The sequence below is a fragment of the Stenella coeruleoalba genome (genome assembly GCF_951394435.1).
Source record: "Stenella coeruleoalba genome assembly, chromosome: 7".
Classification (NCBI taxonomy): Eukaryota; Metazoa; Chordata; class Mammalia; order Artiodactyla; family Delphinidae; genus Stenella; species Stenella coeruleoalba.
The window spans coordinates 73,597,955-73,619,433 of NC_137153.1; the positions used below are offsets into that span (position 1 = coordinate 73,597,955).

Consider the following 21,479-nt stretch of genomic DNA (forward strand, 5'->3'; position numbering starts at 1 on the left):
CTAGTGGGAACCTGCTGTATAGCACAGGGAGCTCAGCTCGGTGCTCTCTGATGACCTAGATGGGTGGGATGGGGGTGGGGTGGGAGGGAGGTCCAAGAGGGAGGGGATATATGTACACATATAGCTGATCCACTTCGTTGTATCCACTCCAATAAAAAAAAAAAGAAAATTTACATTACAGGCAGAGATTTAATAAACAATACATAGGGCAGTTGACTTACACAGTAAATGAACCAGCAAACACAAAAATATTTTTGTAAAACCTGCACTCATTCCTTTCAACTACAAAGAATTTACAGTTCTTGTCTATGTGAAACATCCTTTCTCAAATAGTATGTTCTTCCATTAATTAATGAATAACTTACAAGAAACCTTTTAACAAGAGCAGTTGACATAAATATTTTTAGAGCGTCTAAGCAGATTTTTTTTAATGTGTTTTTAAAAAACAGAATAAAGAACTGGTTTTCAGAGCTTGTGTGTGACAGCATCTATTATGCCCTTGAATTCCCCTGCCAAGACAGTATGCTGGCTGACAAATGCAAAGAGGAAAACTGTTCAATTACAGGTTATAAGAAAAGCACTCTTTATCTGTTAGGCCACCATCACAAACTGGTGGGAGGCTGTGGAACTAAAATAAAATCCGTCCTGGAAACTCTAAACTGGATAGCTCAGAAGTAACCTACTTTCTACTGATTGCTTCATTAGTGACACAGGGATATATCAATAAAAGAGGGTATTCTAGGGGTTGCAAGTCACTAACTGTTCTTTTGAGCTGATTTAACGCCCAAGTAGACTTTGGGACCTAAGGCTTTTTGCCCCGACAACTGACTCAGTTGACTCAGGGGTGTTTTGATACACCATGCCAGTACTATCTAAACATTTCCTGAGTACTACAATGAATGGGATACTGTGTTAGGTTCTGAAAATGCAAAAATGAATAAAACAAGGTGGTCCCAGACTACACAAAGCTGATGGTTTTGCTGGGGAGTTGCGTCAATATCTAAAACAAAATGTTAACACTTTGCCACTCTAGTAAAATAAATGAAGTTCTTAGGAAGAATGGGGCAATGCTGAGAGAGCATCTGAGTCCAATGTCCAGTATTTCAAAATATATTTTTGTATTTGGTGATATGAATTTTAATCTAATTTAACACACTATTAGGACAACTAGCCACATCTAGATCTATAACTGACTAAATACATGTCTGAATTGCTGGTATTTTCTGGTGTTCAGGTATTACTATGTAAAACAATATTTTAAGAAAACTAGAATTATAGTTAAAAAATAATAAACTCAGTGTAATTATTTCAAGAAAGTCTGTTTTCTGAGATCTAACAACCACCTACAACACTACAAAGAACTGCAAAAGTCAACAATATGAATGTTAGAGTAACAAGAATAAAAGAATCCTAGCTTCTGAGTATAGTCCATTGTGGGGGGAGGACTTTTTACTTAAATTCATAATGTAAAAACCTGCCTTGCTCACTATTTACACCACACATAAAATGCCCAACTAATAATCTGGTACCTAAATGAAAGTACAGAATCATCTGCACAAATAAAAACACACTGCGTTAGTTGGCTATTATCCTTCCAAGAAATAATTTTAAAAAACAAGAATGCCTTGGATATAGCAGGTGCTCAATAACTGCTACTGGAACGCTGATTATCAATGCACTTCAGTGATAATATTCAAATAGTTTTCAAAGAATATCACTTCTTGACTCTCCAAAAGAACATTACCTCTGATTTCCTTCTAATGCAGTGGGTCCAAATCCTAGCTTTGTCAATATGATATAGATTATCTCTCTATATATGTATCGATATCTCTATCTCCTGCCACTTGGCCTCTGTAGACCTCAATTTCTTCATTTGTAAAATAGAGGAATTGCATTACATTTCTAAATAAGGGAAATGGGCTGCTAGGTCTCATCCAGCTTTCAAATTTTATGACTGAGAAACCCAAAAGCTATTCTCATGTAAAGAGAATGAAAATGGTCATATCAGGGAATATGAAGCACTATGAAAAAAAAAGAAACATTAAAAGAGAGGTAGGAGGATGTAGAGACAAAAGCACTCAACCTTCTAAGGTCCAGGGTTCTAGTTAGTCTCTGTTCTACCAATGATCAATGTGAATTTGACTAGGCACTTGCCATCAGTATCCTCATCTGAAATGCAGAAATGACAATGCCTTTCCTGCCAGTCATGAAAAGCAAATAATACAATGTAAAGACCGTGGTAAGCTACAAAGTACCAGGCAGAGATGAAGTATATTACCATTAATTCAGTTAAGAGCCTGCGGTCAACCACAAAAGTTCCTTGGTTAACAGATAATGGGAAGCTAAAGCGAAGAAAGTTAAGCCTTTGTCGAGTTATTTGACCCTAAGATACAATGCTTTGCTGCTTCCTAAAAATATAACATGTACTTCATAAAGGTAGGTCAGTAAGATTCCAAATAACAGTGTGTTTGACTTCAGATTTCTCCTATGCCTAGTCCCTTAGGTCATAGTCCACTTTTTTTCAGACAATTTAGAACAGAATTCCAGAATCATTTTGAAATTGGAAGGGACTTCATTCCTCCAGTCTCTCATTTTGTCAGATGAGGGAACTGAGATCCACTGAGGTTAAGGTGATTACTCAAGGTCATAGTGCTAGTGGCTTAATTCAAAATCTGGATCTCCTACTATTTAGCCCAAAACCCTTGACACTAATGAAAATAAAGACATCAGTGAAAGCAAGCAGGCTTTAGATTAACTCCTTTTAGAGTTCTAGCAAGATTTCTGGCTATTTAAATTCTAATTTCATACCCAAAGTTGGAAAATTCAGGGAAAAAAAACTAAAAGTCATTTGTCATCCCTCTACCACCACTAATGTTGGGTATGCATCCTTTTTTTCTAAGTAGTTTACAAAAGTGGGATTATGTTGGACATACTCTTCTATAATCCTTTTTAAAATTTTATTTATTTATTTATTTGGCTGTGCCCCATGGCATGTAGGATCTTAGTTTCCCGACCAGGGATGGAACCCGTGCCCCCTGTGCTAGAAGCACGCAATCTTAACCACTGGACTGCCAGGGAAGCCCCTATAATTCTTTTTTTTTTTAATTTAACAATTCACATTAAACATTTTCTTATATAATTTTTGTATCATTCATGGGTACAATGAATGTGCTATAAACATCAAATACATCTCCAGTTATTTCCTTATGAAATAGTCTCATAAGAGAAATTTCTGACTCTTTCACTACCACCACATTCCATTCTTCTTTATTTTTAGGTTTCTGGCAAATTTAGATTCCTGGTGCTTAACCAGGATACTCAAGTAAATATCAGCATTAACAAGGTCATGGGTTTTTACAAACATGAAAATTTGAGACAGCGATCAAGCTCCAATCTTTTCAACGAGAAACCACAGTGCTCACTTTGTAGGTTACCTTTGAAGGCTGCTCCAAAGGAATAGCAACATGGAATGAACCTACATATTTACTTAAAAAGATCATCCACAGCATGGTATATCTCCCTTAGCGCTTCACTTCACAATGGGGATCCACTAACTTCTAGATGAAGTTCAAGGTTCATACAGCACTGATACTGACCTTGTTCCTCATGTTTAGATAGCTTCTCTTGTCTGTACTTTTCAGAAACATCAGTCTAACTGGAGTCGGTCCACTTATTTACAAAAGTAATATTGACCAGCTTCCTTTCGGGGAGGTAAGGATGGTCCCCAAATATTAAAACTGAACCCTGTAATGTGGAGTGACTGAAGAGAAAACAGCCCAAGATTCGGCAAATGGTACAAATCTTTTTAATCTAACAGTTATTTTTTTCCTTCAAACTGGAATTCTTTCCAGAATGACCAAAAAGTTAGAAAAGTATCTAAAAGAACTGACCCTTGCATATTGTTAACTAAAACTTTACTGGTGATTAAGAAATTTTAGAGACCTCATAATCTTTCTCAATTCTAAAGATTACTATCACTGAAATTATATTACTGACCCTATTTAGAAAACAGATACACAAATTACTATTGTTTACTGAGTGTTTATTATATGCAATGCTCTGTTTTAGGTTTTACATACACTATTTCATTTATTCCACACATTAATCTTATAAAGTAGTAATTTTAATTCCATTTTATAGATGAGGAAAAAGTCTTGTCTGAGACTACTCAGCTAGTAAATAACAAGCCAAGGTTCAAATCCAGTACTGTGAGACTGCAAACCCAAACTTTTACAAGTATACTATTGTTCAAATAAATAGATAAAAATCAAGTGTAAGAAGTCAATTAAGATTCTATGCTTTCCTATTCTTCAGTTCAACTTGCAGACGATCTGAAACTGCCTTTCATTACTACTGCCTTACTCAAAAATTCTCACTGGGGCCTACCCACTGCCTAAGAAGTATATTTTCCCTGAGCCAACTCTTATCCAAGCCTCATGTCTCAATTTAATTGCTATTTCCTCAGGAAAACTATCTTGACCTTCCATCCTAAATTAGTCCTCTCTGTTATTATTCTTTCAAACTATCCTTCTTATCCTTTGGGGCTCTTTTCATAATTTGTGTGTTGATTTGTTTAAAGTTCCACTGGGCAGGGACCAAGTGTGGTGTGTTCATCAATCTATACCCCAATCCTAGCCCCATATACCTAGAGACCAGCATTGTATCTATCAAATAGAAACATTCTTTTGCTGAATGCACCGATGGAATGAATGAAATTAAGTCAGATAGTCAAGGACTTCCATAATCTGTCCCTACTTTATCTTTTCAATCACATTTTGTGAATTTAGTCCATTCACTGCTTCTTGTAGAGGTCTCCAAGACTGTAAATCCTACCTTGCCTTCAAAGTGCCACTCAAAAACCCACCTCCCCTAAAAGCACTAGCCCAGACATACCCAGCTTCCCTTTCAACTACTAATAGACTCACGTACGACTTGCTTACCATACTGCTAGTCCAGCCCTTATTATAAACGGCTTTGCAGGGTAAATGCACTGTTCATACATACAAGTCTTAGGTCTCCACCTAGACCTGCACTGTGCAATACAGTGGTCACCAGGCATATGTGTCCATTATGTATAAATCAATTAAAATTAAATAAAACTTCAAATTTAGATCTTCTTTCGCACTAGCCACATTTCAAGCACTCAATAGCTATATATGGCTAGTGGTTACCATTTGGACAGGACAGATAAAGAACATTTCCAACATCACAGATATTTCTGAGGGCCTTGAGTACAAGAACTGTATTTTATACTTCTTCCTATTCCATACTGTGAAGATGGTAGCTACATAAACAGTGAGAGTTCAATAAATATTACAGAGTAATAAAAAATAATAACTTTCTGGATAAGAGAACTTTGACATGACCCTAATTACACTGTAAACAGCTGTCCTCCACACTAGCACAGCATCTGTACATTAAGCTAATACCTGTCGCTGGGTCAAGCCTTCAGTTATTTTTCCAAAGTATTCTCTAGGAGTCAACCACACAAACAACATTTGCATGGTATTTTTCAGTTTATAAAGTGCTTCACATTCATCATTCAGTTGGCCAATATATTTCCTAAGGAACACAGGGATTCGGGTTAAGTCTACTATTTACCTAGTGGCAACTAAGTGCAAGACACTGTGTGAGGTGATTTTCCTATGTTTTCATCAGCCTCTAGAGCCCATGCTCTGCAACAAGAGAAGCCACCGCAATGAGAAGCCCGCGCACTGCAACAAAGAATAGCCCCCGCTCACCACAACTAGAGAAAGCCTGCGCGCAGCAACGAAGACCCAACGCAGTCAAAAATAAATAAATTAAATAAATTATTTTAAAAAAAAAAGAGAGAGAAAGCAGAAACAGGCTGAGAAAGGGTAACCTATCCATACGCACCAGTAACAAAATCCACATTTCACCTATTATATCTTCAACTCCTACTGGCTAGAAATTTCCAGAGACAAAGTCAATATATTTACTGTAGTAGATGCTGGCTAATAAAATTATGATCTATCTTGTATTTGTAGAAAAGAGGAAAACAAAAAGAATAAAAAACTTTCTTTTATAATACTGAAAAGTGTAATTAGGTACTAACTTTGAAGGTAAATGATGCCTTTTTCTTTTAACTAGAAATAGAGCATATGTATTTTGGAAGTAAAAGGGTTAGATGAGGGGAGGAAGTATGAGCGATTTTGAAAAGTCCAAATTATAAGACATTTTAAAAGACGCATTGTAATATTACTGGAGATATTGCTACTGTAGGGAATATGTACTAAAATATAGCTGAAGATTAATATTAAACAATGAGTTAAACTATTTAAAATTTTCAGATCTATATCATTATTTCATATTTTTTCAAATGCTCAAATTATTTCAAACTTTAAAAAATACTGAATGACCCAAATGTTTATTAATAATTATAAGTTATGCACTGGCACAGAGCACATTGATGAGATCTCATAAAAAATGCGATTGGGTGGGCATTAAAGTCCTTTATGAGTTTCAATAAATATGATCCAGAAGAACTGGGATGTGTTCCAAACTGCACTGTGTCAACCTGCCAGGCCAATGAACACTCAAACTTAAGTTTTTTCAAATATGAAATACTGATGCTTTTCTAGTCTACTTCAAAGAAGACAAACTAAGATGATTACTGTACTTATTAGACTTCTTTCTAACCTCCTCAATTTCTTTAAGAAAAATAACCCCAAATGATGAGAAAATAGTCATTTCATTTGTCCAACTTTTTTTTTTTTTTGAGAATGTCTCTTATTTGCACTAAAGCTCTCATTCTCAAAAGGGGACTGAAAGACTGATATACAACAAGGCATCAAAGCATTCTTTAGAAGGCCCAGTGCCCACTATGGTTACTGCCAGGAAATCATTCCAAACACTCTCATTCTGAAAAAGGCAGCAGTCACAAGGGGAAAGGAAGTGGACGCTGTCAGAGGTGGCAGGTGTGTTTTGAGGCCAGCAGTGTCTTGTTTTTAATGAGGCACAGTTGCAGGTCTCCAACTGTGTGCCACGAGGGAGCAAGACATCTGAGGGCATCACCTTGAAGGAAAAGAACACTTCATTTAGATGAAGGTTTGGCACCTCTTTTCAGCGGAAAAGCGTAAGGAGTTAGAATGCTTAAAAAGAATAATTCATGCGTTCCAGTTTAAAGAATAAAATATCTTTTAAAAAAACAAAACTCCATAAGCAATTAGGTAAAGTGAAAACAATGTAAAACTGGATTCCATGTTTCTTTCTCTTGAGGGAAGGAGGGATGAAGGGAGGATGGATAGGAAAATAGCTACACTCTTGCTTCTTCCTTACTCTTTTGTACAATGTGTAGATATATCTCTTCTTTAATAGCTTCTTTTTCGTTACATAAAAGCAGAAGTATCAGACAGAATACAGTCTCTTACCGGATCTTCCCGGAGTACTCCAAGTAAAATGGAAAGGAAGGAGGGAAAGATACATGTGTCAGTTCTGTGGTGTCCTACTTAAAGAGGGCAGCAGCGTTTGAATAAAAAAACAATTAATATGCTCCCTGTAACTATGAATCAGCTAATGCTAAAAAGTGTCGAGGTTTCATCTGCTTCCCACCAGACCCAACCTGTGTCTACAGAAGCTACTCTCTTGAGAATGCCCTGTTCACCTTCAAAACAAAATGTTTCATCGAAGTTCCTCTACAATTTTGGGACAGGTGAGGCGAAAGTCAAAAGCAGCCTCAAGCTACCTTCGGCTAGTAAACTAAGGGGGTTTTGGCCCATGGAGAATATGATGATCAGTAACCCCTTCTTACCAAGGTCCGGGATGAACCTCAAAAGAGTTGTGTTAACAAAGCACATACAGACCCACACCGTGTACCTTAAACGGATGTGGGACGTGGACACACGGGTGAAGTCTTTCGAGTTTCGTGAACTCCTGGGAAAGGGGTGGGAGGGAGGTCACTTCTAAGGACTCGCCCGAGAGCTTGTTCCGGTAGCGGAAAGCTGGCCCCGCGGCGGCCGACAACTATCGGGCCCCGACCCAGCTGCGTCGGCTCTTGTGAGCAGCGCAGCGGGTCAAGACCTGCAGTCCGAGGTCGGCTCGAGGCTTGGCCCCGCCCCCTCCCGCCCCCGACGACCCCCGGAGGCGGCGGAGGCGGGGGCACCGCCGGCGCGCGACTCACATGTGCGGGTTCCTCCTGAAGGCGTTGGTGATGTCCTTCACCACCCGCTGCACCAGCACCGCCACCTCCTCGCTCGTCTCGGCCATGTTGGCGGCGTCCGCGGCGGCTCGGGAGCGCCTCCGGGAGAGCGCCGAGCCACCCGCGGGAGTTCCCGGGGAGCGCGCGCGTGAGCGCCGGTTTGGCCGCGCCCCTGCCCCCGCCGTGGAGGCCGCCGCCGAGCACTTCCGGGTCAGCCCGCGGTCGGCTGGTGTGTGGTCCCTGACGAGGCTGAGGCTGGCAGCTTGGTCCCTGACTTCCTCTCGTAAGCGAGTTTCTAAGCGCCCGAGAAGATGCTGCAGACTCATTTGCAGTTACCTCAGGTTGCTGTATTACACTTTTTATTTTAGTTTCTGGTCTACTGGGGACCGAGGAGGGAGGGGTCCTAAGGTCACTCCCAGAGCCAGGGTCTGGCCTGAATACCCTGCCCAGAGCACCCGTCCTCAGCTGTTCTGGAAAGGAGCCAGTCCCAGAATGCTCCTGGAGGAAAGTTTAACCGAGAGTGAAGATCCTCTTAAGCAGTTAGTCCCTTGGCGTTCTGAGAGCTTGTTCCCTGTATTTTCTTAGTTGGAGGGATGAGGCCGTCCAGAGACACCCTTGGCGGAATGAGGCCCAGTCGGACCGTATTGGTGACTTCAAGCTTTTGTACCTGCGTGCCAATTTCGGCCACTAAGCAGATGCTTTCAAAAAGTTAATTTAAAAAATTTAATAAATGGATTAAAGGAAGAAAAAGGAAAGGAAAGGAAAAGTTATTTGCTCTCTCCATATAGGGAGTAGAAGTACAGAGGTATTTTTTAGATTTTCTACATCGAGTGTACCTTGCTTTGCACGTCATTTGGTGTCCTATGAACGTTGCGTGTTAGTTTTGGAGTTAAAAAACCAAGTCCCTGGCAAGGTTTGCTCTTAATAGCTATTTGCCTTGCTACAAATAATTTTTATAAGAAAAACTGGCTTTCTAGTCCATTTGGATTTTGAAATGCTGTAATTCAAATTTTCATGTATCAGATTTTCTTTCAACCTCTGTGTTAGAAAAAATCCAGCTGCTTTTGTTTCTTTTTACTTAATCCTTGAAGTCTTTTAGAAACTTTTTTTTTTAAAGCAAACTCAATGTTTAATGTAAACATATGTAGAACATTTGAAGTAGGGTTGATGATTGTGAGAGTAAAAACCATCCACTGGATGCAAAATTATAAAGCAGTGAATGAGAAATATAAATTATATTCAGTGGTCGATACTCCTATGGGCACGTTTAGAAAGGCTACACCTGCTGTATGGACTTTGGCCTTCTGGTTTTAAAAGAAATGAGCTAGAAGTTTCATAAAATTATAGAAAAGCAAGATGGACAGGTTTGATTTAGTAAAGTCAAACAAACCTTAACATATTGACAAGTTCTCAAATGAGTCAGTGGAGTGAATTTGTGTTTAGATTCCAGGGCCAAAGACAACTTCAAATGTCCTAATTACTCTTAAAATGTAGTCAGTTCTGAAATGGTTTGAGTTCACTGATAAGTCTTCTTCCTATTCTATTAATCAGAGCCTTGCATCCTTTCCTGATAAAAGTGGGAAATAAATCCTGACTTCTGGGGCAGAGCTTAAAGGACACACTCAGAAATATGACATTTTTTTCAAAGAATTTATTTTTATCTTAAAAATTAGTGTGATTTTTGTATTTCACTCTAATATATTTAACAGGAAAAACAACAGCAACAGCAAACTTTATTCCCAAATCTTGAAGTGAAATTGATGTTCCAGGAAGATAACATCCTATATGATTCGGTGTGTCCCCTTCCAACACACACACACACACACAGACACACACACACACACACACACACACACACACACACTACCTTCATTTGAAAGGTGTGAATTATATGTCTCATGTTTCTTCTAAGAATTCACAAATTGTTTCACCCAATTATTAAAGATCTGCTATGTTTAGAACTTGAATTTTTTATAGTTAGAGCATACTAGGACTGTGACCCAATCCCCTTATTTTGCTGATAAGGAAGCTGAGGTTCAAAGGAGAATTGAAATTCATGTGACTTTAATAATATGTTTATAAGAATAGGATATGATGAATTTAGCATGATTTTGTTGAAGAATTCAAAGATTTATGTTCAGGGATCTGCAAAATACACTTACTAATAATGAAATATTTTAAATAGCTTAAATGCCCAACTTTGGGGATTGATTAAATTACAGTAAATCTATATGATAAAATACTGTTTAGTCATTTAAAAGCTCATTGTAACTAGGAGAATATGTAGCAAATGCTTAGGAGGAAGTATATTTATAGGAGAATTTTATTTTCTAAGTAACACGAAGAACAAAATAAAATTTTTGTAATATAAGAAGTTTTTTAAAGTATATGTTAATAAAAACATGGATATATTTATTTGTTAATTAGCCAACTCTTATGCATAATAATTTTCTTAGAGATTGATTTTTAAGCAACCATAACTCGCTTAAAATTTAATCTCCCCAAAATCATTCCTTTCATATTTTAGAAGACTATTTGATGATGGAGGAAAAGGTAGATATATAATGACAAAAACAAGTACCAAAACAGCATACAAGACAATTATATATGTAATCGAGAAGGACCCCATGGGGCCTTCCCAGGACAGGCCTTCCCCCATATCCTCTGCTTTAGCTCCTCTATGAAGTACCTAGATAGTAGTACTTGATGCAAATTTCCTGAGTTGTTTTCCAGATGTGAACATCCCCCCACCCCCCTCACCAAATGGAAGAAACTACTTGACCTTGAGCACATAGCCCCAGGCCTCCTGGAGCTTAAGGACTGATAATGTTAACCCTTGTGACACCACCCTGCTACCTCACCGTCAGCCAATCAGAGAACTATGCATAAGCTGATCACATACCCTGCAACCCCCCCCTCCCTCACCTGGCTTTTAAAAGTGCTTTGCAGAAACCCTTTGGGGGGCTCAGGGCTTTTTAGGGCCTGAGCCACCTCATCTCCTTGCATGGCCTTGCAGTAAACCTTTCTCTGCTCCACACTCCGAAGTTTCAGTTTGTTTGGCCTCACTATGCATTGAGCACACGAACTTGCATTAACATATATATATGTTGACAAAAAATTATTCAATAGTTGATCTAAGAAAGAAATGGAAAATTTTATTCAAGCCAACCTGAGGATTATAACCCAGGAGATAGTCTTTCAGGAAGCTCTGAGAACTGTTCCACTTATTAGAGTTCAATGCACAGTTATATAAGTTTTTGAGACAAGGTGTGATACGTCAAATAATGTATCATTGACAGTTTACACAATCCAGATCTACACATACAAAGCGAGTAGTGGTCATGGGTTATCATGGCCCCTTACAATATTAAGAAGGAAGGTTATTTTCTTTCTGAAGGAGTTGTGACTGTTTGTGAGGTTAAGAAGGAACATTATCTCCTAAGGAGGTCTGGCTAACACAAATTCACAACACATGCTAAAGGGGAGGGAGGAAGCCCAACCAGGCAAAGAAAAATTTTATGTTTAAACTTTTCTCATCTTGCCATAAAAAATGAATTTTATTTCATCATATACAAAACAAATTGTACATAATATAAATATAATTATATATATAAGTATTAGACTGGGATGGTATAAACTAAAATGTTAACAATGGTTATCTCCATATGATAGAACTACTAGAGATAATTAAGACCTATAAATATACATTCTTTATATTACTCTGGTTGTTCCAGATTTTCTACAGTGAAAAACCTAATGTATGTGTTGAGGGCGCTGGTGGTTTTAATGACAGACCTAGTACAGTTGAGTCTTGAACAACATGAGAATTTGGGGAGCTGACCCTCCACACAGTCAAAAATCTGAGTATAATTTACAGTAAGCCCTCCATATCCCTGGTTCCAATTCCTCCTTTTCTGTGGTTCAGTATCTGGGGATTCAGCCAAACCTGGATCACAGTACTGTAGTATTTACTATTGAAAAAAAAATTTGTGTATAAGTGGACCTGTACAGTTTAAACTCTTGTTGTAAAATGGTACAGATGAACCTGTTTGCAGGCTGAAATAGAGACACAGATGTTGAGAAAAAACGTATGGACACCAAGGGGGGAAAGCGGGGTGGGGTGGTGGGATGAATTGGGAGGTTGAGATTGATATCTATACACTAATATGTATAAAATAGATAACTAATAAGAACCTGCTGTATAAAAAATAAAATTCAAATAAAATCAATAAACGGCAAAAAAAATAACTTATTTTTCAAGGGTCAACTGTAATTACCTTTGTGCAGAGTTGTAGATGACCTTATAATCTGTTTTCATCTTTGCTCTGTATTATCACTTTTATCACTATGATGTGTCATTTATTTACTCCATTATTTGGATTGAAGTCCATTTTACTATGGTAACATTATGCAAGATAGAGTGTAAATAGTACTAAACATGTTTTTACCATGTGCTATTATTACAAAAACAAGTTTATTTCCTCCATTAAAATAATTAAGTGCTCAATTTTAAGTGCTTCATTATAATATTACCATTGTGACTAAATATATACTTATAGTATACCAAACCTCAACCTTAATCACTCCTAAAATTTAAAATCAAAGAACTTACAAAGAAATAGGAGAAGGGAAATATAATACTAGTCAAGAAGTCACAATATCAATGTCTTTTTATGAATTCTTAAGAAAAATCAGTAGGAGTAATGTTATCTGTAAAATTTTTATTAAAAACCATTTCAAGAAAAGGAATAGAAATTAATAAATGAATTTAAAAAGACATGTACATTAAACTTAGGGGAGTTTTGGTATACATCTTGCCTCAGTGTGTGTAGGTTTATTTTCCCAAATACAAAACTTCATGTATGATCAAGAACTATTTTTTTTAAAGTCACAAAATCATGAATTGCAAATGACATCTATTCTTGTACTTAGTTGATATATCTAGTACTTCATTATTCTTTTCTATTGTTACTATTTATTTATAATTAAAGTATCATTGATTTACAATATTGTGTTAGTTTTGGGTGTACAGGAAAGTGATTCAGTTATATATATATATACACACATATATATTTTTTTCAGATTATTTTCCATTATAGGTTATTATAAGATATTGAATATTGTTCCCTGTAATACTTCACTATTATAATTGTTGAGATAAAGATAAGAAAATGCATGTGATAGCACCTTTAAACTGGGAAGCACTATACAAATTATTACTTATTTCTATGAGTTGACACAACATCATTACAGGTAAATCAGTATTAAAACACAATAGTAAAATAAGATGAAGCTTAATACTAACTTTCAAAATGAAACTCTATTGTTTAATATTCTAAAGAGAATTATACTGCTATTACAATTAATTTCCCAATCAAAACATGAACTTTTTTTAACCAAAGTAGGTAAATGTTATAAAGATGCTTATCATGACAGTGACTTTAAATGATCAGTTAGTACTGATGTTGGAATCCATGATGATAGAGGAATGAAGATACTAGTTGCATAATATGGTTTTTGTTGCTGAGTAACTGGTTTATTTTTCTTGACATTTGATAGTTCCAAACTGTCATCCTTTTCCTTTATCCTCTTCTCCCTACCACAGAGGCCCAGGAAACCCATGATGTAATCTTCAGAAAAGAACAGGAGAAAATGTCTGGAGAGAAAAAGAGCCAATCCAGGCCTTGCATGTGGAAACAGCTAGGGAGATGGGTATGTCTCTATGATGGATTCAATGTTTCTCATGTACTGAAGATGTCAAATTTTTCTAGGAATTTCTTAGTAATATGCAATTTAGTGGATGACTAAGGGAAAGAAGTATCCTAATATGAGTACATTCTTAAGGAGTTATTTTTTTGCTTTGCGTTTTTCTTATTCTTCAGTGTAAATATGACAATCATGTAATAGACTTAGGTTAAAAAATCATAACTGAAAATTTAGGAAAGTAGTAAAAGCTTCATTTTTACTACCAAAGAGGTTTAGTTGAGACTTCTTCGGTAACTGCCTAAAAGTAAGACAGAGCTATATCTCCTCTTCTTTCATCTCACTTCTTAAGCTAATTTTTCAACTCAGAAATTTTATAATAAAAATATACCATATTTCTTAGTTTATTCCTATTTCCATGTTTTAAGCCACCTCTGACACTTATCAAAATTAACAACAGGCCAAAATCACCCATAGGAAATGATGAACTTTCTTTGTTAAATGTTGAATTATGCCCTAACTTGTAGTATAGTATTTATAGAGACTGACAGTCTGAGTTTTAGGAAGGAATGCCAAAGAGTAACTCCCCAATTAACATCTTCTGGCTTTAGGCACTTGAATTTCTATGGTAAGTCTGCAAAATCACCATTAGTGTGCAAAAAAGAACAGTGCAAAATGTTGTGTATTGGGTTCATAGGAGGAGAAGGTTAAATACCACCTCTGAGGGATGAAACTCCAAGTAATTGTACTTATTTATTCCACAAATTTTAATGAATGTTACTGTGTTTAAGACATTGTGCTTGCTGCTAGGTATACGGTGGTGAGAAAAACAGACATTATTCTTGCCTTCTTGTAGGACTTACCATCTAATGGAAGAGACACACAATATTCAAGTAAACAGAAAAATGTATAATGAAAAATTGTAATACATGGCACAAAAGGTAAAAGCAAGGCACCATGCTAGATGATAACAGTGTGGAGTAAGAGCAGAGCTTTAGACAGTGTGGTCAGGGAAACCTATTCCAGGTGGTGATATTTAAGCTGAGACCTGAAAGATAAGAAGGAACCAGCCCTGTGAAAAGCAGGGGAAGAGCCTCATCACTAGTGGAAACAGTATGTGTGAAGTCCTTAAGAAGAAGAGAGTTTACATAGCATGTCTCAGAAATTGAAAGAAGGCCAAGCTAATAACTTTTACTGACCTGAAAGTGTTTGTAAAGTGATTTCAGATTTAGTATTGCTTTCACCTGGATGTCAGCTACGAGCATGATTGCTTAGTTCCAATTTTTCTTACTTTCTGTATCCTCTTTTTTCTTTTTTGTACCACACTGAACAGCTCACCAAGGACAGCTCATGTCACATGGTTACATGGTGTCCCATGGTCAGGTATTTAGTCATGAAGCCCAGTAGCAAACCCAGAACTGTTTCTCAAAAGGCTAATATTTATCAATAGTAGAGGACAGGCTTTTTTCCAAAACCCTAAGAGTGTTGCCATGACATTTAAAAAAAATTTTTGCTACCACTGGATCTTCTCGGTCATATGGCCCCAAATCAGCTTGCATGGAAGCTCTGGGATCCACTCAGAACTATGAGTTACTCAGTCAATTATTCCAACTAGAACATTTGAATAGACTACATATTGCCTCCTGAATCTAAAGTGGCCCATGTGTCTCTCAGTGGTAGAGTGTACAAGATGAAGCAACTTGTCCTTCACGTTGATAGAAATATTGTGACATGCCTGACATGCCCCAGACTACTGGACTCTTAGAAGTTTCACTATCATGACAGGCCCCTGAATGTTTTAAGAACCTATCTAGCATCCTCTGTCATGTATGTGTTTTGCCAAGGCATGTAGCATATTTGTTACTACACATGAAGTCAAATACCTAAAAGGAAAAAAGGACTAAAGCTCTCATTATATACTCAAGACTCTTGTATTTTTTCCTTGTAGCATATATTAAATGCAATTAACAGTTGTCTAATTAGTTCGATATCTTTATCATTCTATAGAATGTAACTCCACAAGGGCTAGAACCCTATTTTTCCTGTTCAGTGTTGTGTATCTGTACCTTGCCTTGCATATAATGGGCTCTCAATTAATATGTAAATGTATGGATAGATGAATGAAAGAAAAGAAATGGAAAAAAATAAGAAAGGATAGAATAGCCAACATGTAGCATAGATAAAGAAACTGTAGAGGAACTCACCTAGGAATTTAGTTAGAGGCTGAATCGTGAGGAAACTTGAGACCATATTTTGGCAGTTGAAATTTTTCTGAAAGGGTTGCAGGGAGCCGTTGAAGGGGTTTATGCTTCTCTGTTGAAATCCACCCATTTTTCAAGGGTGCTCTCCTTACTTTATACTATGTTTAGTTATGCATACATACGTAAATTGAGCACACACATGTATCTATACATACACAGTTCTTAGTTTTATCACATAATAAAATGAGGGAATCCATTTCATCTTTGTTTTCCTAGTACCTGGCATATTACCTGAACATAGTAAGCACTTCAGCATTTGTCAAATGAACAAATAAAGGCCCAGTTCAAATGCCACTTCTCTACTTTAATTAAATTACCTCTTAGAATTAACTCATTTACAGGAACAGTTATGCTATCTGACCCCCTTAAAAATCTCAGTGTGCTGTGGACCTGCACTTAGGGTAAAGAGGTCTATGGCATAGGTTTGCATAATTACTCTTATTTAAACAGGTTATTTTATTAAAGAGTTTATTTTATTTACACAGTAAGTTATTAAACAGTATTAATTATTTACCAGTATTTTATTTAAACAATACATTTATGTCTTGTTACTTTAAAGTGGTGACAAAACAAGTTTCTTTCAGATTTTACTTTTGCATTATATACAAAGGAACTGTTAACTTTTTACTTGTTTTTAAGGGACCATATATTTTATAGATAGGATTAATGTGGGTTTTTTTGTTTCTGGTCTTTACTTGTACATTTGCCAAGTTTATGAAGTCTATTGTCATTCGGCACAATCATTCATTTGAAGTGTACATAAAAAAGAAATTTGGCGTAAAGCCACAAATCATTAGTTGATGGATTTTTAACTAATAAAGAAAGTAAGGTGTTTAACTCTAAGAAATTTCAACATACAACCACATTGACAGCAGAGATTTCTATCTAGATTCATACAACAGTCTTACTGAGATGTTTTTGGATTTGTTATATGTAAGTCACTAATCACAAATAAAGCAAAAGTTGATTTTTGTGTGTGTATTATGACAACATATTTTATTTGCAGGTAAGATTTTTAAAAATATTTTTTCATTTTTTTATTGAGATATAATTGACATATAGCACTGTATAAGTTTAAGGTGTACAACATAATGATTTGACCTACATACATCATGAAATGATTACTACAGTAGGTTTAGTGAACATCCATCATCTCAGATAGACACAAAATTAAAGAAATAGAAAAAAAAAGTCTTTTTCCTTTTGATGAGAACACTTTGGATTTACTCTTTTAACAACTTTCATTTATAACATACAGCAGTGTTAATTATCTTTATGAAATTGTACATTACATCCCAAGTACTTATTTATTTTATAATTGGAACTTTGTACTTTTGATTGCCTTCATCTAACTCTCCCTCCCTCCCACCCCTCACCTCTGTTGGCTGCAAATATGATCTCTTTTTTAATGAGTTTGTTTGTTTGTGTTTGAAGTATAATTGACCTGTAACACTACGTTAGTTCCTGGTACACAACATAGTGATTCGATATTTCTCTACATTTTAAAATGATCACCACTAGTTGTCATCTGTCACCCTACAAAGATATTATATAACTATTGACTATACTCCCCACATTGTACATTTCATACTCGTGACTTTTTTTTTTTTCAGTTCATGGCAGTTTATTTAATTTAAAAATAAAAACAGAAACAATAAAACAAAACAAAAATCAGTTTCCAATGAAAATACAAACACTTTGGGTGGTTATCCAGCTTTTTTTTTTCCCTGTAGGCTATCCTGGGCTCAAACCAATCAAATGAATGAAAACCAGTTTTGATTGGAGCCATAAAGCATGTTGCACCAATTAAATTACACCAATATATTATTATAATATGTTTGAAATGCCTTTCAGACCAATAAATAAAAAAGACAAATTCAAATTAAAAAGTCAACTTTTTATTACCAAAAAAAAAAGAAATTAAAGTCACAACACAGATTAAAAAAAAAAGTGCAGTCAGGTTTCTCTTTTTTTCTTCATTTATTTTGTAACTGCAAGTTTGTACTTCTTAATGTCCCTCACTTATTTCCCTCCTCCCCCCACCTTTCTCCCCTCTGGTAAACACCTGTTTGTTCTCTGTATCTATGACATTGATTCTGTTTGGTTATGTTTGTTCATTTGTTTTTTAAATTCCACATGTAAGTGAAATCATATGGTATTTGTCTTTCTCTGTCTGACTTATTTCACTTAGCACAATACCTCTAGGGCTATCCATGTCGTCACAAGTGGCAAGATTTCATTCTTTTTTATGGCTGAGTAATATTCCATTGTGAATATATACCACATCTTCTTTATCCATTCATCTATTGTTGGGCACTTGGGTTGCTTCCATATCTTGGCTATTGTAAATAAGGCTGCAATGAACATAGAAGTACATATATCCTTTCTAATTAGTGTTTTTGTTTTCTTTGGATAAATACCCGGGAGTAGAATTGCTGCATTGTATGGTAGTTCTATTTTTAGTTTTTTGAGGAATCTCCATACTGTTCTCCATAGTGGCTGCACCAGTTTACATTCCCACCAACAGTGCATGAGGGTTCCCTGTTTTCCACATCCTTGCCAACACTTATTTGTTGTCTTTTTGACAATAGCCATTCTGACAGGTGTGAGGTAGTATCTCATTGTAGTTTTGATTTGCACTTGGGGGTGGGGCTGGGTCCTGCGTCCTCTGGTGGATGGTGCCAAGTCCCAGGGTGGCTGGAACCTTGGGGGGTCCTATAGCAGCCAGCCTACTGGTTGGTGGGGTTGTGTTCCCACCCAGCTAGCTTCCTGGCCCGGGGTGTCCCAGGACTGGTGCCCACCAGCTAGTGGGCAGGACTAGGTCCCAGCACTAATAAGCTAGAGGGAGGGTTCCAAAATGGCACTTACCAGCACCAGTGTACTTGTGGTGGGATGAGCTCCCTAAAAATGGCTGCTGCCAGCATCCATGTCCCTAGAGTGAGTTTCAGCTGCCTTCTTCCTCTCCCAGAGGCTCTCCAAGATCAAGAAGTGGGTCTGACCCAGGCTGCCTTCAAATTACTGCTTATGCCCTTGGTCTTGAAGCATGTGAGATTTGTGTGTGCCCTTTAAGAGTGGAGTCTAGGGCTTCCCTGGTGGCGCGGTGGTTGAGAGTCCGCCTGCCGATGCAGGGGACACGGATTCGTGCCCCGGTCCGGGAAGATCCCACATGCCGCAGAGCAGCTGGGCCCGTGAGCCATGGCCGCTGAGCCTGCGCTTCCGGAGCCTGTGCTCCGCAACGGGAGAGGCCACAACAGTGAGAGGCCCGCTTACCGAAAAAAAAAAAAAAAAAAGAGTGGAGTCTATTTCTCATAGTCTTCTGGCTCTCCCCAAATCAAGCCTCACCGGCCTTCAAAGCCAAATGTTCTGGGGGCTCATCTTGCTATGTAGGACCTTGGGTCTGGGGAGCTCCTGATGTAGGGCTCAGACCCCTCACTCCTTGGGGAGAACCTCTGCAATTGTAATTATTCTCACATTTACGGGTTGCTCACCTGGGGGGCCTGGGTCTTGATTATACCATGTCTTTGCCCCTCCTACCCATTTCATGTGGTTCCTTCTTTATATTCTTGGAGAGATCTTCTTTATATTCTTGAGAAATCTTTTCTGATGGTTTTCAGGTCCCTCTCATGGGTAATTGCTCGGTAAATAGTTGCAATTTTGGTGTGCCTGTGAGAGGAGATGAGCTCAGGGTCTTCCTACTCCACCACCTTGGTCACTCCCCCAAGATGTTTCATTCTTAACATGGGATCATGCAAAAATCTTGGGCAATAAATTAATAGAGATAATGTTTCTTTGCTTTATAATTTAATAAATAAAAGCAATGATTTAGCAACTGTAGAGTTTTTAACTGAACTAACCATTTATTAGCTATTAATGAGGTATTATAAGAAGGAATGTTAGTTGACTTTTAGTCTTAACATGTGTTGAAGTATTTTATTAAAGTTAAAATGCCTCATTGTAAGGAAAATTGTAATGTAGAATTCTGAGGTTCTTATTCCGTTATTCCATTTTAGACTGAATGGCAAAAATTACCATCAATACATGCAGTATTGTCAGATATTTTAAATTACATTTTGTTTCATTATTCACTTAAATTTGTTTATTTTATAGGAAGCTAATTCACATGAAATTTATTATAAGATAGACTTACAAGGACATTCTTACCTTTCTATTTTCTCTTTTAGAAAAGCCTGCATTTTCACCATGTTTAAATTGCATTATGCAATTGTGATTTCTTAGTGTTATGAAGAATGTAGTGAGGCTTAGCTGTCACATCGTGGACTGGTAAAAATGGCATCATGTAAATGCTGTTAACGTGGTTGTCAAAAGAATGAAAGATAAAAGGAACAGACAGAAAACTAATAACAGTTTAAACAGTTAAAACTGGATAACAGTTTACTGGAAAAAATTTATAGTTTCTATAGTTTAGTCATAATGAACAGGAATTACAAATATTGAACATAGTATAACTTTTCAAAAATTTTCCTTCCATTTCTTTTGCCACTTGACAGCAAGGAAATGAATTTTGAATTAAATACATAAGCTGTTGTATTCATGTGTATCTTATATTTTTAATGTAAGATGGAAAGCTGGCTTACAGCCACTTTTTTAATGCATAAAAGCAGTCTTAATGAATGCTAACAAAGTCGTACAGTCTTATGAATATTATTTGCTTGAAAACCTTCCTGTATTTCATAAACTCTAGCCAAAATGACTTTATGTGTTACTTGAGCAAATTTAATCCTGTGCTAATGAATATGTTCTTTATACAAAATTTCAAATAAAATATAAAAAATGTATTTCAGTTAAAATGATTTTATATTTTCCCCCCAATTTTTTGATAAGATTTAATTTTGACCAAGAGCAGGTCTAATCATATTGTACTTCAGGGCCCACAAAAGTCCACATCCATTTATAACTGTGTCAGAGTGAATTAGGTTTTTCATTGCCATTGATGACATACATTTGAGCCAACAGACCATACTTCAATAATAGAACCAACTAATATAAGCTATCTTTTAATCACTTTTTTCATTGTTAAAATCCTTAGGTAAGTCCATGAAACAGTGCCAACTCAATACCAACATCTAGAAAGGATTGGCTCTTTATTACTGGCTCTAACAGAGCTGACAGTTCTCTTTTATTTCAACAAGAAAAGTGTTTTTTCATAAATGCTTTTTTCTTTCAAGAAAAATGAGTGAATCCATTTTAGAAATTTATTTTATACTCTTCTTTAAAACTTAAAGAAATAATTATCTAAGGAGAGTCAGTCTGACTAGTGATAAACCTAAATTATAGAATTTTTTTTTTTTTGTGGTACGCGGGCCTCTCACTGTTGTGGCCTCTCCCATTGCGGAGCA

General features: G+C 36.7%; 2 protein-coding genes across 5 annotated transcripts in view; one reads left to right on the plus strand and one right to left on the minus strand.

The window, feature by feature from the left end:
* PTAR1 (protein prenyltransferase alpha subunit repeat containing 1) overlaps positions 1 to 9,204 on the minus strand; it is a 49,001-nt gene extending 39,797 nt beyond the window's left edge. Inside the window, exon 1 of the mRNA XM_079926670.1 lies at positions 8,141 to 9,204. Within this exon, the coding sequence (XP_079782796.1) occupies positions 8,141 to 8,484 (344 nt within the window). The 5' untranslated portion in view covers positions 8,485 to 9,204. The remainder of the gene's footprint in view (positions 1 to 8,140) is intronic.
* The window catches only part of CFAP95 (cilia and flagella associated protein 95), a gene marked incomplete at its 5' end in the record, with an annotated part of 122,322 nt that continues 109,173 nt past the window's right edge, over positions 8,331 to 21,479 (plus strand). For 2 of the 4 annotated variants that reach the window (XM_079926673.1, XM_079926675.1), the window contains 2 exons: positions 8,331 to 8,441; positions 13,764 to 13,870. Of the gene's footprint in view, positions 8,500 to 13,763; positions 13,871 to 21,479 lie in introns of all 4 variants that reach the window. The other 2 variants (XM_079926672.1, XM_079926674.1) reach the window with 1 other exon arrangement.